Genomic DNA, 17,181 nt, shown 5'->3' on the forward strand with positions numbered 1-17,181 from the left:
TATATATATATATATATATATATATATATATATATATATATATATATATATATATATATATATATATATATATATATATATATATATATATATATATATGCAATTCACCATCGACTACAAGCACCTCTAAACCATTGCAGTATCATATCAACAAAATAATAGACCGTGATGTACCACGGGTAAAACCTAATATTATAATGTAATATCAAATTCTTTATTATATAAATCGGTAAAGAAAAATTACAAGGGTTAGTCAGAACAAAGACAATTATAATTCTTACAAGTAAGGAGATTTTTGTTCTTTCTTAAACAACGACGAAGACAATTATAAAAAAATTGTCTTGGAGTTTCGGTAGGGGGATCCACCAGTATGAAACCGCTTCATTCTTAACCTCAGGTTCAATTTGAGGACTCAGACTCGTAGGTGAACAAAGACAGACCTTATTAGTACAATGTTGGATAATTTGGTTCATTCTATAACAATGAACAGCACATCTATAACAAAACTGTCGTCGACTAATATAGTCTTCAGGTAACCTCAAATGTGTGTCGTATATGAAGCCACTTTATTCTTCACCTCAAATTCAGTTTGAGGACTCTCTACCATATTGGAAGAAATAAATTTCTCATTTGAAGAATTAGAATTCGCTTACACCTGTAAAAAATTGAATAGTGTACAGACAATATACTATTAAAATTGAATAGTGTAATCAATATATTATAAGAATTATTTTTAACATATTTAAAGTACGTAACCTAGAATAAACTTACATGTTGAAACAATGGTTGGAAAAATGAGAAATATCTTCATTTTCTTTTGAAGTTACCGTTCTTTCAATATGCGTTTGCTACTCATTGTTTTGAGTTTGTTGTATATATATACATCTTAGATGGCTCTTTTTTAAGTTACATAAGAGTTACCGTTCTCATCAACGTTTTGTTTTGTTATAAGATTGTGGTTAGAAAACTCCTATAGTATTAATTAAAAAGTTAATGTGAACGTGAATCTTCAAATATTCCACACATATTTGTAACCGCTTAACACAGAATAAAAGAAACAGACCACAATTTGAAGAAGGTAATGACAACCGGTATATACCATTGTAGCGATTCAATCCGGGAGTGATGTTCCATCCACAACCTAAGCGAGGCTGGGAGAACACATTTGCAGGTCTTCATAGAGTTGTTGGAGGTTGACAGAAGGTTGGGTTTGGTTGAAAGGCAGATCAAGGATCATCAGGGTTTTGGTCTCAAAAGAATTGGCCAGAGTTGAGTTTGGCGACAGTGTTCTAAGACCATTGCAACGAGTTTGATTTCCTTCCCGTGTGATGTCTTCGGTCACGTAAGTCAGAAAAAAACAAACATTGAGATGGACTGGTCCAGCTATGTTCCCTTACCTGATCGATGGAACAGTGAGAAATCATCCGCATTTTTTTGGGATATTCGATGAAGTTGAGCCAAAGCCCGTTTGTCTCTACCTCCCAATTTGTCTTTTCTTTTTTAATTATTGGCAACAAATGAACTTTAATAAATTATGTAAAGTAAATTTCAATTTACGATTTTGTTTTTTTAATTATTACGATTTTGTCTATACAGTCTTTAAATACATTTTGGATTCTACCCTTTTATTTATACTTATTTACAAAATTACTCTCTAAACAATTCCCAAAAATAGCATTATTGCAAATTTTGTTTCTTAAAATTTTTACATACCATTCTAACTAAAAAATACAGCATAATCAACATGGAAACCGAAACTATGATATATTTAACCACATTTTCTATTGTATATTAAAGATATATCTGAATCATTTGCAAACAATGAAAACAACAATTTGATTCCTATTTTGTTTTCTAAAACCTGTGAGCTTTTTGATTTTTAATATAAAAAGAACTTTGATTCACATTTATTTAAATATTATAATTAATATCTATAAACTTAATAAAATTTTAAAATATTACGAATACGTAAAATTATTTTTTTAAAAATACTATATAATATGGTTATATAGTAAATGAGTTATAAAAAGGAGATGTTGGAATTAATAAAGTCTTGGAAGTTGGATGTTCCCTCGAGGATTCAACATTTTTTCTGGCAGATTGGGTTGGGTACTCTTTCTGTGTTAGAACGACTTGCGTTTTGGGGTGTCCGGTGTGATGCTTTGTGTAAGAGGTGTGATGCTGCAGTCGAGACTATAAATCATGCGCTGTTTGGATGTCCTCGGTCAAGACGTATTTGGGAGATGTCTCCAGTGGTGCTAGATCAGGGAGGTTTTCCATATGACTCGATCTATGCGAATTTAGATTTCATATTCTGGCGGGCTTCTTCACAATCTGGGGTTCCAGATATAGCCCTTCGTCTTCCCTGGATTATATGGTCGATTTGGAAAGATAGGAACAAAAAAGTTTTCCAAGATATCGAGTTAGAGCCAACGGAAATCTTGAATCAAGCGGCTAATGATAAATTATTGTGGGAGGAGGTCAAATCTTACTCGGCGCATTATCTGGAGTCTCCGCCTTCAATGGAGGAGAGAGGTCCCTTTCCCCGTTGTCTGGTTGATGGCTCTTGGAAATGTACGAATCCTTTTCAGGGTCTGGGCTGGTGGTGCTGTAGTGGAGAAGATACAACGCTTCTTTTGGGAGCATGGAGTCAACGAAGAAGCCTTACTCCCTTACATGCGGAATTACAAGCACTGATCTGGGCTATGGCTTCCTTACTGGAGGCGGGAGTTGGTTGCCAGACTTTCGAGACGGACTGTGCAAAGTTAGTTGCGATGGTGCAGACGCCGGACGATTGGCCCGCTTTCTCGAATTTGCTGGAGGACTTTGCTTTGCTCCGTACTTCTTACCCTTCCTTCACCCTATTCAGGATACCACGAGAGGTCAACGTAAGGGCGGATTGTCTTGCTCGATCTTCAAGATCTCTAATCTCTGAATCATCTTTTGTAAACTCTTTTCCTCCTGTTTGGTCAACCAATCTTGGAGTCTTATTTTAATTTATTAATGTTTGGTTGGAAAAAAAAAATATTATTAAATTTGAGTTAACACGAGTTAAATCTTCATTTTATTATTTGTCAACACTACTAATATTAGAATACTAGTATTAACTCGTACTTTGTACGGGAATTTATTTTCTAATTTGGTTAAAATATTACTATTTTTTTATATGGTTAAAAATTTTAAAATTACTTACTAAGAAAAGGAAAATGGTTAGAAATTACAAATTATTTTGAATTGATAGTTTGATACTTGTCACGATATTATAAAAAAAAATATAATAAAATATCACATAAAATGATTCAGTTTATAATATGTAAATAAAATGATTCAAGATATAATATGTAATAATATCACATATATAAGATGAATTCATCAAACACTCAACAAAATTATAAAAATATAAATGACAACATATACCTTTTTTCAAAAAAAAAAAGGCTTAAATGACAACATATTGCATTACTGTATTTGTAAACGTATGAAATGAACTAAGTTTTTTTTTCAAAAAAAAAAAAAAATGGACTAAGGGTTTATGACCTTTTTTTAGTGGACACATGGGTAGCACAAGGGTTTAGACTCTTCTAGGTTATTCTAATTCTTCAATTTGCTTCCTCAATCTCTTCATGATCCCCACTCTTTTTGATTCATCAATGAGGGACAGTATTTTCAGCGTTTGGCCCTTCAATGTTATTGAAAGATCTAGTACTGCTAATTAAAAAAAAAAAATCATCAAAGTGAAAAAACCATCAAATTAATCATTAGCATCACTAACCCATAATTTACTAAAAAAATTCAGAAGAAGTCTCTTACTGTGCCGCCATGGATAACGAAGAATTTCTGAAAACCATGCGTCAAGATCTACACAGTATCGGTCTCTTAACCGACGCAACTTCAAAGTACTCTATGGCCATATCGAGTTGATCATTTGCAAGAAGTTTGACAAAATGATTTGGTGATAAAAAATCAAAGGATCGATGTAGACAATGAATGAATAACGATATAGTTTGATCGTGAAGATCGGTGCCAGCATTTTAGAATTCATGGAGATGATTCGTGTTTCAGTAGAAAAAAAAAAGAAAGAAGCTATTTATTTTTGGATAAGTGAAAAGTGCGGAAGAGTGTGCATTTAAGTTATTTAAGTAAGTTAATCAACAAATAGTTAACGAAAAGTGTGCATTTAAGTTATTTCCCAGCAGTTAGTTTATGAGAAGGAGGTGGAGATCGTGGTTCAATGAAAGTATGAAACCCATTTTTCTTTCATCGTTCTAATGGGAGGAAATTAAACTGCTTTTTATTTCTTTTCCCAATTATTTTTTAAGAAATCGAAAACAATAATCTATGTGGCATATTATTATTGGCTAGGTGACTTGTGATTATTGTTTAAAATCATTAGGAAAAATGTGACTTAATCATAGCGTATAAATGACTTATTATGTATTTAGATTTTTTATCTTTTGTTATAATAATTAAAAATCAAAATAGAATCTCAAACACAAAACAAAACAAACTAAATATAACAAACAAATGATCATGAAGTATGTTACGAGTTAAAAAATTAATATAAACATTCAGCTGCACAAACGGTGGAGAAAATTAGTTATTTTTCTATTTAGAAAACATCCAATATTTAACAAACAAGTAAAATATAAAATATAAATAATAATAAAAATTATATGCACGCAGTGTACCGCAAAGTTAAAATCTAGTATGTTTTGGAAAACGAATTTGGTGTACAAAGAAAAAATGATATTAACTTGATTGTTTAGATCATATCGTTGCCATATTGATTTTATTATTATTAGATCTTTACAAATGATGCTTTCTACGTGTTAGTCTATTGAGACGGATATGACCATTATGATTGAGCGATCCGTTGTTCATCAGTCATCAGCTCATAGCTATATAAGTAAGCTCTAAGAACTTTAATCTCGTTTTCTTAAAAGAAAACTTAAGAAGAAGCAGAGTATATGTATGTCATAAAGTGCTGACTTTTTTTTAGCTTAGAAATAATTAGTGTTCAAGAAAGCGCTATACGGTATCTAGGCGGTGACCCAACGCCTAGCGTCTAGAACGCTTAGTCGGGGCCTAGACGGTTTTTAGGCGGTTTAGGCGTTTACAACATAAAACATTATATATATATAATTATATTAAAATATATGTTATAAAAATAAAAAAATTATAAACAACAGTAAGAAAAATACATTTATTTAAGTTATATTAACAACATATAAATGTTTATAATTACGTATATAGATATAAAACATAATAATTTAATTATATGTAATTTAAAAATCAAAAATAAATATTAAAATAAAATGTATGTAATTTTAAGCGGATTAGGCGGTCATCTAGGCGTCTGCTGAGCGCCTAGCGTCTAGACGGCGCCTAGACGGCCGCCTAGACCGCTTTCTTGAACACTGGAAATAATTAAGGCTCAATCGAGCGGAACACAGGTACAGAGAGGACAATCAATATTGGGTACGCCATGTTGGGAACATTAGAGCATCATTAGAAGCGTTGCTTTCTCCGTTACTTAAAAAGAAAATTAATATTTTATTGTGTAATCTAATTAAAAAATGACATGTGTAAAATTAAGCTGAGAAACATTTCTACCGGAAGAATTTTGAGAACGGTTCTTTGTGTTTCTCTCCCCTTTTTATATTATTTTATTAATTTTTAATAAAAAAAATTTAGTTGAGTAAGGGTTTGAGCAACTACCACTAATAATAGTCTTACTTTTCAAATTGTCTTGGAAGAGAAAATATATACTATTTTAAAGTTAATGTCTTTTTCTACGTAACATCATCATCAAAAATTTATAATTTGCTTCAAGAGTGCAAATAATGGAATAATTGCAATAGAATGAATCATTCATGTTACGTTTCTTTTTTTTTTGAAATCCCTAAGAAATTTTAGTCGAATTTTATATATTATAAATAAAGATATGGTCATGTATATAGAAATTGGGCTTTTTCGTACCTAGAAATACTTGGATAATTCCAGTATGTTCGATTCATATATATTGAAGTATTAATTGAAGTATTTTTAAAAAATTGAATTTCATATATAGATTTATGATTTTGTGCTAATGTACATAAAAACATGATTAATTAGTAACTCTGTTGTTATACTAATCTGACTTAGAATCCACTTGTGCATAAAAATGATGTTGTTTTAATATGTGCGTTTGAACGATTGTTCGAACTCTATCCAATTACTCAGTGAGTAAAAACTCATTTTTCTCTCCCAGACACGATAATCAAGGAAACTTCACTCACACTTTCCTCCAACGCCGGCGAAGAAAATCTTTGCCGGCGTCGGGACTTAACCTGACTCTCTCCTCCTGATCTTCGCTTTCGTCTTTTAGTTCCTTTGCTTTTTTCGCTTACGCTTTTGTTCCCCTTTTGTCCACCCACTTGCCTTCCTTAGCCGATCTGCAATCCAAAGAGGACAGCTGCTGGCCGGAGCTTCCACTCTCCTTACCGCTTCCATCCTCTTTCTGGGAGATGCTATCTGAAGACCCAACTCTTGTCAGATCTGGCTTTCGGACTCGCCAAGAGGAGATCTTCAACCAGGTCTTCTCTGATGGCAGGAGTAGATCCGCTAAGTCCATCAGATGCGCCTCGCCTGGTGGAGTTGTCGCCGACGCACGACGGTATCCTTCTCTTGGTAACGAGTTCCAGCACCAGAGACTTTAAGCTCTTAGGGTCCCCTTCTGATGCCTCTAGCCCCGCTGTACACCCCCTACCACCCTCCTTTCTTTCACCGGAGATGCTCGAGCCGCTGAATCATACATCCGATCAACCCAGCCGTTGCGTGAACCCTTCTATGCCCCCAACGGTGGAACTAGGTTTTCCGCTGTTGGGCCCAATCCTTCTCGGCCCGTTAAGGTTCTTGAGCCCATTACCAAATGATGTCGTAATCGATCTTCTCCAGGTTTGAGCGGAATTCTAATCCCTCCCACTCTAGTTATTATTATGTGTGTGAGTTTATGGAACCAATTGTTCGAAGACTGCTTTAGGAACATAAACCATCATTGCTGCTAGTTTGGCTAAGGATTATTGTAGGCAACCTATTGTTAGATTTACATAATGATTCTCTCTTGAGGGTAGAAGTATGAATGAAATCGGCATTATGATCCAGACCTCTTGGCGCTGTGATTACCGATGGTTCTTCATGTCCCCTCTTTCATCATCTCGTATTCTTATAGTGACCTATAAAATGCAATGTATCCACTTTTTGAAGTCTCCGCCTAAACACTTGAAGACTAGTGGCATTATGATCCCAAACCAATGGAGTTGGGGTTACCACAAATCTTTCAAGTGTCCCACACCTGCTACAACAACCGTAACCAACCCTCGTATTATCCTCAACCTGAACACCATCAACCGTGCTCAAACCATTGACAAAGCTCTCTCTCGGAGACCCTTGGATATGAACCTTTCTTCAACGTCAAAGAGTCTAATGACCATGACAAACGTTTCATCTATCGAGTCCCTCGAAGATATACATTCAAGTAACCGTGACCTCACATGTTCCAAACTGCCTTTAGGCTTTTGTATCACAGCTCTCATGGACTACTACTTGATGTCTTATGTTTCTACCTTTCTATTTAAGGCTTTGGGGAAAGTCCTTCTTTGTAACTTTTTATACCTTGGCTTTACCCCCTCTCTTGTATGTGGTTTGGTTTGAATGAATGAATCTATATGTTTTGAACAAAAAAAAACGATTGTTCGAATAATAATAATAATAAAAGATTACATGCCAGGCTCCAACCGCAAAGTCAAACATCCTTAATATAGGTGCGTGCATTCAGTGTTGTATACAAAAATTTCCCAGGTCAATGGTGTTGAAGACATGTATTATACTATAATATTGTTGTAGATATCCAAGACTATTTTAACGATGTTTTAAAGAACCATGATACAACAAACTCTTGGTAAGAATGCTAAGAAGCTGGTAAATGATTCAGACTGTTTTAAAGCTAATAATTTATATTATGCAGATTGTTTTTTTTATTGGTTGAATTGTATGTAAATAGATACTAAATGATGTTTAAAAAAAAACAAAAAACAAAAATTAATTGATTTCTTAATTTGTGTGTCCAACTCTGAAATTATCATATAAAAAAAAATGGAGGTAGTATCTTTTGTAAAGCAAACAAAAAAAAACACTCTCCATAACATAAATAGTTAGTAGTACATAGTAATGCAATTTTAATCAAACTTATCAATTAGTTAATATTTAAATTTTATTAAATTTAATTGATAATGGACGACGGTAAATGTATATCTGAACAGAAACCGAAACATATAAATCTTTCATTTTTTTTTTGTCAAACACAAATCTTTCATTAGGCATCTTTTTGAAACAAATAAAAAACTATTTTTTAAAAGTTAATATTAAAATAACATATGGATTTATGGAGTGTACAAACATAATCATTTGAATTTTGGTCTCATAAAGGGGAAAAACATGTAAATACGCTAAATTAACCTAAAACAACTAATGTTATACTATTAATTTAAATATTTTGCTAATTAACTCAGTGGATAATCAACTTATATTTTACCTCCAATATCATATCATTATCCGCTACATTAATTTATTTATTATCATTTGTAGCCTAAAAAAAAGTTATTTAAATAAAAAGGCACTCTCTCTCTACCGATTTCTTCCAATCCAAAATAAGATTTCTCAATTTCGGATATTTCTTGTATCTTCCCCTTTATATTAATATATATCAACACAAACAAAGGTTTCAGTCTTGTTTTTGTTTTGCCTTCCCCCCTCCTCCTCTTGCTTCTTCTTCTTCCCTTGATTTTTTTTGTTTTTTGTTTTGTTATACATAACGACTTGGGGAATACCATTATAATGGAAGATAATCAGCAGCGAAGCAGATTCAGAAAAATTTGTGTCTTTTGCGGAAGCCACTCTGGTCACAGAGAAGTTTTCAGTGATGCTGCTATCGAACTCGGCAATGAACTCGTTTGCTCTCTCTCTTCTTCTTTTTCTTTTGATTGCTTATATTTTTGGCTTGTGTGATTTAAAAAGTATGAACTTTTCTTAAAAATCAATACTTTGTTGTAACAGGGCAGATTTTACTTGGTTTTTGAATGTCAAAATACGAACTTTTTAGTTAACTTGTTCATTCAGATGACTTTTCCACAATGGGTTTGGTTGATTTTAGCTTGTGCTTGGTTCTATTGTTAGCTCTTGTGAGTTTTGGGCTGTTAATCCTTGTTTGTTGACTCTTGTTGTCATTTGAAAAGCTGTGACATTTCCTCGAGTTTTTGAAAATGAGTCTTCTTCCTCTGTTTTCTGATTGTATTTGTCTTCGTTGTGTGATTGGATTTTGGAATTGTTGGAACTTTGTAGGTGAAGAGGAAGATAGACTTGGTTTATGGTGGAGGAAGTGTTGGCTTGATGGGTTTGATATCCAGGAGAGTCTATGAAGGTGGTTTCCATGTACTCGGGTTAGTTTTAAGAGTCTTCGAACAGGCTTTACAACTCTTTCAATCTCCTTCATTTCCAAACTTCTCTGATTGGATTCTCTTGTGATTGCAGGATCATTCCCAAAGCTTTGATGCCTATTGAGGTATGTACCTTTTTCCCATAGGAAGTACCAAAATTGGCTGGAGTTTTGAAGTTCTATCTAATGATGAATCATGTACACATTTGTTTGCAATACTAGCACTTGGTTCTTGTCTGCGTTCATATGATTTAAGATCAGGAGAGACACAATGTTGTTGATTTTTGTTTCTAGTTAAATATGAGGATTGTGAGACCTTTTTCACCCCAATCTCATGACTTGGATTTCATCAGATATCTGGTGAGACTGTGGGAGATGTAAGAGTTGTTGCTGACATGCACGAGCGAAAGGCTGCAATGGCACAAGAAGCTGAGGCCTTCATTGCACTCCCTGGTGAGAAAATGTCTTTTACTACTTAATTCTAGCAAGTTCTAAAATTGAAAGTTTTGGTCTTGATAATCACGAGTTATATCGTTACAGGAGGTTACGGAACAATGGAGGAGTTGCTGGAGATGATAACATGGTCACAACTTGGTATCCATAAGAAGACGGTATTTTAACATGTCCTTTGCTCGGTCGTCGAAGCAGTAGGGTACTTATACTTCTGCTGATTCGTTTAAAAATTATTTCTGCAGGTTGGTCTATTGAATGTTGATGGATACTATAACAATTTGCTTGCTTTATTTGACACTGGTGTCGAAGAAGGTTTTATCAATCCCGGTGCACGTAATATTGTGGTTTCTGCTCCAACAGCCAAAGAGCTTATCGAGAAGATGGAGGTACATTAACTTGGCCTTCCCTTTTTCTTCTTGTTATGAGGTTCTTCTATCTTATAGAGAAGAAATTATTGGTTATCTCATAGTGAACACAATCTCCTTGATGCTAGACATTTTTGGTATCATAGTGTAAAACATAGTCTTGGTAGGAGTATGTTTAAACTGCAGAGTCCACCAATATTGTTTCTGAAACTTACGCATACTCTTGTCAGGAATATACTCCTTCGCACAAGCATGTTGCATCGCACGAAAGCTGGAAAGCCGAAGAACAAGAAAACAAGCAGCAATAAAAGCACTATTATTGTTAGCATATGCTACTTTCATTTCAAGTTTAGTCTCTAATTTATTTGCAGAATCCACAATGTGTATAAGAAAAACTCAAATCTTGTTGCAATATGAAACAGCACATTGGGTCCCCAATATGAAAATGTTGCTGAATGCTGATTATGTTAGTTTAAGTTTGGTATTTTGGGTAAAGAACCAAAACAAAACATTTTGGTTGTTATGTTAAAATATTTTTGGTAACCCCCAAAGAAAGAAAGGAGGAATCTTTTTGATTGTGGGTGATGCAGAAAAGTCCCACAAGTGTCGTGTCATAGTGAATGTCCATTAAGATAGGAGTGTGGTCCCTTAGGTTTGTTTCATTCGATGGCTTCAATAGAAAAGCACAAAATGTGAATGATGTGTGCAACCAAGTTGGGCATGGATGGGTTTCTTCTTTCTTGCCAAGTGCCTTTTGTGGTGGGGATTGATTGGATATATCTTCCTCTTATTTATTTTGTTGCGTCAGTTCTTCTCTCTCTCCCTTTCTACGTTGGATCATCTTGATTAGGTCATTGACTAGTTTAAAGGTGTTGATGATGACCTTCATGGTAATAAAAGATGATTTCTGAACGTGTTTTTTATTATGGTGATTTGAGGTTTTAGTGTTTTACCATAGATTCGGTCAAAGTTTGATTTATTCTTTACCACTATTTAAATAGCTAATGAGTACAACGAAATCCGCAAGAAGATATCACTTCTAGTTCTACCACCAATTTGCAATATTATATTAAACGGCTGTTTATCTCAAAATTATGTTTTTTTTGCAACTCTGTATAAAAATTATTTCTCAAAATTTTGCATTAAAATTGCATAGTGTTTGACTTTTCTCTAAATATTGGTTTATAGCCTATCAAATAATATTTATTTACATAGTTTGTAGTTGTCTTCACATAATGCTATGTGTAGTCCAACCTCAATTAAATTTATGTTTGAATCTCGCACTGTCGCACACATGGGTTCGAAGGTCTACTTCTAATTTCGTTGCATCTTCTGTGTTTTGCTAAAATGATTTTAATATTTCTAATTATGAACATCTTGAAACTTTATCGTTTACAAGTCACACTTGCGTTTAAGGGGACCAAGAAAAGCTGAATTGGGGTGTGGGGATTGGGACCCTTGAAGGACAAAGAAAAAAAGAAGAAGATATTTAAAACAAAGGAGATGGTAAAAATATACTAAGATAGTAAATTGTGAATGTGTCACTTCATTGTCAAACATACTTGTCTCCCTCAGTTTTGATGCATGTCCTGATTTGGTACCAATATAGGTTAAGCCCCAACCTAATTGTAGTTGATGTTTGTATCTCTCTTGCATTATGTATCTCACTTTCTTCCCATCTTTTCCCCTACAATTTGGTTAACCAGTCTTTTTCACTTCCTGTACCAACAACCGACTTGCACATCCCATATCTTTGAGTTTTTTTTTCTCAAGATATTATTTATTACGTGCAAGAGAAGGACTATGGAAGAACAAACTAAAAAACTAATCAAAAAAATTCAAATATATACCGAATTAAAATTTGAGCAAAATTTCCACTTAGCTCTTAATTGGACGAGAACGATTGATCGACATCAAAGCCTTTAATGTGAGATTGTGAGGTGTGTTCGTAATAGATGATGTGTCTTCTATGGTCTTTTCAGATTGATTCAAGTGGCTTAACCGGCACCAAAACTGACGAGATCATTCAAATGTCTGCCATTTAAGCAAAATTGAGAAAAAAATAACAATAATAACATGAACCAAGTTGGTTCGTTTATCCCAGATTCACAGTTTGCACAAAGGGAAACTCATATTTCACATTTTAGATACCAAGTGACGTCATAAATTGATCTCAAACTCTTGACCATTAATCTGTTCCAACAACTGGAATATCAATGAGATGAAACCCCGAAATATGAAAATCTGACATATTTAGTCATATATTCGGGAAATAATTGTGTAACATGCACGCCACCCAGCAAATATTCTTCATTGTTTCTGAATCCCTTTTAGTCTTTGTCTTTTGATGGGGATGATAAGAGATGGTGTAATGTTGCTGTTTGGATAACCGCACTTGGGTTAGTATCCTTTGATACGTGAGAAGCTGTCCGCCTTATGTTGAAACCTCTTTCTAAACTGGTTTGTCTGGAACTGGAACGCCGGAATGACCGTGGAAGATGTCTGATAAGCCGTGATGAAGTCACGAGTAATACAACACCTAGCATGATAAGTAACCTGCAAAAAGTTTTCAAGAGTTTCCCATCACTAAAAATCTTAGTTCTGCAACCGGTACTATGTTCATGCACATTATGTTATATGGAAGGAAAAAAAATTTTGGAGAGATCTTTTGCAATTTTATGTGTGTTTACGATGTTTCATCTCTATTGACTGATAGAATGTGTTTCAATAGGATCTTTTGCAATTATTTTGTGTGTACACGATGTTTCATCTCTAATGACGCTAATAGAATGTGTTCCAACAAGCATACTAACACTGAGAAAATGGTGAGTAGAGCTTACCATCCTAAGAGAAGTAAAAGCCGTCCAGATGGTGAAGTGGGTAATTTCTCACCCAGAGCGAACATTCCTGCAACTACACCAGTTACAATTGATGCCACAGCAGCACAAGTGGATACTACGATTGCTCTTCCATGTTTTAGTCCCCGAGTCTGGTAAAGTACAAACAAAAAGAAGACTAGAATCATGATCAACCTACAAAGGACTACAGATAGAGTCCTTTATGTTATACTCGAAAGTAGAAATGGACTAGCATGGAAAAAGTACCTGATAGAAAAATCCTGTTCCACTACAGCATATACTAATTGAAATGCACATAGGAATGAACATTGCAGAAAACCCCTGCTCCACGAATACAAAACCCATCTTTGATACTACAGATGCCATCCTGTGATCATATGAGTGATAAACTGTTGTCAGCTATGCAACAAGCTATAAATACAGTTCATATATAGTTCTAGTATATTTGAAAAAGTTCCTGCAGGAAAATCTGCACATTGGTCCTTATGTATATCGAAACTCAAAAGCACATGTTAATAGATATAAAGGGAGATAACGATGAGTGTCGGAGGCTCGTCACATAGTTAAAGGGTCCTAGAAGGTACCCGAATAAAATCCCAGATTCCAGGCCATATATGATTTCTTCCACTACTTCATATTCCCCCTGCAAACCAGAATTAGGATAAGTGCATTTGGTAGGAAAAATGAAAAGACAATAACATTAAAGGTGATACAAGATCTTACAGCTCAAAAATCTAAGCAATCAAAAAGGTTAAATAAGATAAAATACCAGCTCCTGCTCCCTCCGCTGGCGTTTGAAGATATGAAGCCACGCATTCAGTAGTACCTTGTCCCCAAAATCCAACACAAAAGTTATCAGAAACATTGTCATCCCATTACCAAACCTATTAAAAGATATTATCTGATAAAGATGAAAAAATAGAAATATAGACACAATGGTTGTATTGGTCAGACTTTGAAATGATATATACAAGTCAGGAAAAGGCCATGAGCCAACATAAGAGAAAAAGGAGATGATGCCAATAATAGAGTTAATATGAAATACCATGGATGAAAGGTACCTACAAACAAGATGGCAACAACCAATGCTAGCCAGAGCAACTGGAAGACAGATATAAGTGATGCTTCTTGCTCCTCACCACCAGCACCAACTCCTACAGCGAATGCAAAACCCTAAATATATTAGAACAGGTAATACTCTCTACTATCATAATATCTTTAAAAGCTTACAGTATGCAGAACAAGTTTATAGTGAGCAACAGTAAAAGAATTAATAATGATAAGATGTTACCTATAGTGCCAATGCCAGCAACGGTAATCCCAATCCAGTCAAAAACATTCATGACTTCCTTCAAATAAAAATGAGAAAAGACAGAAAGAATGGCAAGTCCACATCCCGAGACAGGTTGAACAACAGAAACCTGAAAGCAAAGAAGGCTTGACAATTAGGGCGCCTAACTTAATTAATCATATCATACACATCTCAAAACTACTACTTACAGGGGCAAGCGAGAGTGCTCTGAGCATCAACAAAGCCCCAACAATGTCCATAAGAAAACCTAGTGCCCATGGTTTGTTAACAGCATAGGCTCTTATTACCTGAAAACAAATTCATAATATTATTGAGATACAATTGTAAGAAGCTTTGGTCCAACCACTTCTCCTCTAATTCAACACAAAGGAACAATGAAAAAAATCGAGCCTCCGCAATTGGTTTTGAATCAGAATATTTTGACTCCGATCCAATTCTCGTATACTCGAAAACAACAACATTCAAATCGTCGAATGAGTTTTGTATCTACCACGAAATCGAATTTTCCCAGATAGTAAATTTCGCGAAAGCTAGGTTAAGTTTTTTTTTAAGAGATCGGTCCAATCAAATAGAAAATTCAGACTCAAACCAGCAGCAGAAGCAGCAGCATGCAATTCAAAATCCAAAAGAGAAAAATATGAAAATTAGAGAGAGGGAGAGACCTTGAGCTTGAGGGAGAGAGGAGGGAGGATGATAGTGCCTTTCTTCTGGAGAACCTTGCCGATATTGTTACCGGCGGTGGCCGCAAGCGTAACCTCATTCTTGCCTTCAAAATGAGGTTTCGTATTATTCAGTAAATTAATTATTTTAGTTGTTTTTGCAATAGTTAAAAATGCTAATGGTAATTTTATCACTACACCTTACAATCTCACACATAATGTGTACTGGAACATTATAGTATATGCATTTTCAAAGCCAAAGATGTATTTGAATATACTTTCAGTTTGATTAGATAACGCAATTTAAACGAAGTTCGTCGTCAAGACGTTGCTAAGCATGCTTCTTATGTAATTTATGCACCAAAACAACGATTTGCAGCCCTCAGCCGTTAAAATAAAATGAAACATGTTGTTGATACTGAAATGACTTTAACAAGAGAGTAATATTCGAAATTGGTTGTGATGGGGTACTCTTAAGCATTCCATTCTCAAACAAAAATACTTGTATGTAAGCATCATGAAACCTCAGGTTCTGCATAGTAAAAAGGGACAAATTTTAAGCAGACGATGCTACTACAGTTGATGGAGAACTTGCTTTGGGGAAAAAAATCTGTAAGAGTACCTCCATCAAAGAATCTTAAACAAAGTTGCTTAACACATATTTTCTTATTAATTTTGATGAAAGTTAGATTAAGAACTTCTTAAGAAGCTGTAAATTTTTATTGGTCCATTGAGAGTTGCTAAAAATTTAGATTAAGAACTTTGTCTTATTCTTCTTCTCCCCAAACCTCATGAAAGGATACAAAGTAAAACACAAATCAGTCAAACATGTTAAATTAAACTAAAACTCATACATAAAAACAAAACTGAAGCACTTAAATTCATTCATAACAAAGAAACATTAACCGATTGTGATTATATATGAAACCAAACAAGTTAAACTCATTACATAAACATAAACAGAAACAACAAGTGTTTAACTGTGACAACATCCAACAATGGAATGCATGAGTCAAGAATATGAATCTGCAATCCCCAGTCATTTCATATATATATGAGAATGTACCTCTCAGTTTGAACGGTTTTTTTGCAAGCACGAGGGTAAGGAAGACATGGACCATAGCAGCGTACAAATGCTTCAGAGAATGGCCACTAATAATATGATGAGTCCAGCTATATATAGGCTTATCAGCAGCTTCTTCCACCTTGGTTAAGAGATAAAATCCTACAATTTCAGCCAATTGAATCTAGAATAAGAACCAGAGGTAAGAAAGCTATAACTGCAAAAGCAAACTGAAGATATATATCAACATAAACCCTTAGCACCAACCTGCAGCCCAAAGCCAATACGTAGAATGTGTATACATTGGAGGTAATAGAATAAACATCAAGGGAATGGCAATGCAATGAACAAACTGTACTAAAGCATATGGTTTAAGGTCATCGAAAAACCTGTAATATTACAGCCTCTCATGTCAGCTTACTCTTAACTTCAAAATGGTATCATTAAAACCAGTTGAGAGTTTTAAGGAATTTGAGTTACCTCCAATATAAAATGCTAATAAGGCCAGCAAGAAGCAAAGGAACAATGGAGTAAGTACCCTTATGCTCATCAATCCTCACGATTACAAAGATAGCCATGATTGATGTGAAGGCAATAGTTATTTAATCCAAAAACGAGTGATCAAAAACAAGACACAAAAAGCAAGTCTCAGAGAAGAGAAGAGAAGAGAAGAGAGAAAGAAGCGTACAAGAAGAAGATCCTAGAGGAGAGTTGCATGGTTAGGGTGAAGATGATGGTAAGAAGTTCCAAAAGCAACACCAACGTTGTTCTAAGTCTGAATCAAATTTGAAGAGTCAGAAGTCTATCTTCTTTTCAATATTCTAAATCGAAGATTTGACTTCAATAACAAAAAAAAAACAAATCGATAAGAAGAATCAAAACAACAAACACTAGTAGAATGAGTAATCGAAACTAACCTCATTGAAGAAATCACCCATCCCAGAAACAGAGAGAATGGTGAACCGATGGAGAGAGACGAGAGAAAGAAAAAAACTGTTG

The 17,181-nt window shown here is 34.4% G+C and overlaps 3 protein-coding genes across 3 annotated transcripts; 2 read left to right on the top strand and 1 right to left on the bottom strand.

Moving 5' to 3' along the window:
* Positions 2,034-2,996, top strand: LOC104737958. Its single transcript, XM_010458201.1, has one exon. It carries the CDS (start codon positions 2,034-2,036, stop codon positions 2,994-2,996), a length of 963 nt encoding a protein of 320 aa, XP_010456503.1.
* On the top strand, positions 8,678-10,746 carry LOC104735211 (cytokinin riboside 5'-monophosphate phosphoribohydrolase LOG8). Its single transcript, XM_010454957.2, has 7 exons — positions 8,678-8,988; positions 9,379-9,476; positions 9,568-9,598; positions 9,826-9,925; positions 10,013-10,083; positions 10,168-10,311; positions 10,521-10,746. Exons 1-7 carry the CDS (start codon positions 8,875-8,877, stop codon positions 10,596-10,598), a joined length of 636 nt encoding a protein of 211 aa, XP_010453259.1. The 5' UTR covers positions 8,678-8,874; the 3' UTR covers positions 10,599-10,746.
* LOC104737959 (probable magnesium transporter NIPA9) lies at positions 12,346-17,181 on the bottom strand. Its single transcript, XM_019234468.1, has 13 exons — positions 17,100-17,181; positions 16,871-16,957; positions 16,450-16,571; positions 16,117-16,344; positions 15,123-15,226; positions 14,649-14,747; positions 14,440-14,569; positions 14,214-14,302; positions 13,918-13,974; positions 13,733-13,791; positions 13,395-13,515; positions 13,131-13,279; positions 12,346-12,846 (listed from the first exon to the last, which is right to left on the bottom strand). The coding sequence occupies exons 1-13, from the start codon at positions 17,102-17,104 to the stop codon at positions 12,621-12,623; spliced, it is 1,476 nt and encodes a 491-aa protein (XP_019090013.1). The 5' UTR covers positions 17,105-17,181; the 3' UTR covers positions 12,346-12,620.

Source organism: Camelina sativa, chromosome 13 (genome assembly GCF_000633955.1).
Source record: "Camelina sativa cultivar DH55 chromosome 13, Cs, whole genome shotgun sequence".
NCBI classification, from domain to species: Eukaryota; Viridiplantae; Streptophyta; class Magnoliopsida; order Brassicales; family Brassicaceae; genus Camelina; species Camelina sativa.

Excerpts from the sequence above, each read along its gene's own strand:
- LOC104737958 (XM_010458201.1), top strand. The coding sequence starts at position 2,034 with ATGTTGGAATTAATAAAGTCTTGGAAGTTGGATGTTCCCTCGAGGATT.
- LOC104735211 (XM_010454957.2), top strand. The coding sequence starts at position 8,875 with ATGGAAGATAATCAGCAGCGAAGCAGATTCAGAAAAATTTGTGTCTTT. Across the intron at positions 9,599-9,825 it reads AAGCTTTGATGCCTATTGAG|ATATCTGGTGAGACTGTGGG; the intron begins GTATGTACCTTT and ends GGATTTCATCAG. Across the intron at positions 9,926-10,012 it reads GGCCTTCATTGCACTCCCTG|GAGGTTACGGAACAATGGAG; the intron begins GTGAGAAAATGT and ends ATATCGTTACAG.
- LOC104737959 (XM_019234468.1), bottom strand. Across the intron at positions 16,572-16,870 it reads TCCTCTAGGATCTTCTTCTT|GTTTTTCGATGACCTTAAAC; the intron begins GTACGCTTCTTT and ends GTAATATTACAG. Across the intron at positions 13,975-14,213 it reads TGGTTGTTGCCATCTTGTTT|GTACTACTGAATGCGTGGCT; the intron begins GTAGGTACCTTT and ends TTTGGGGACAAG.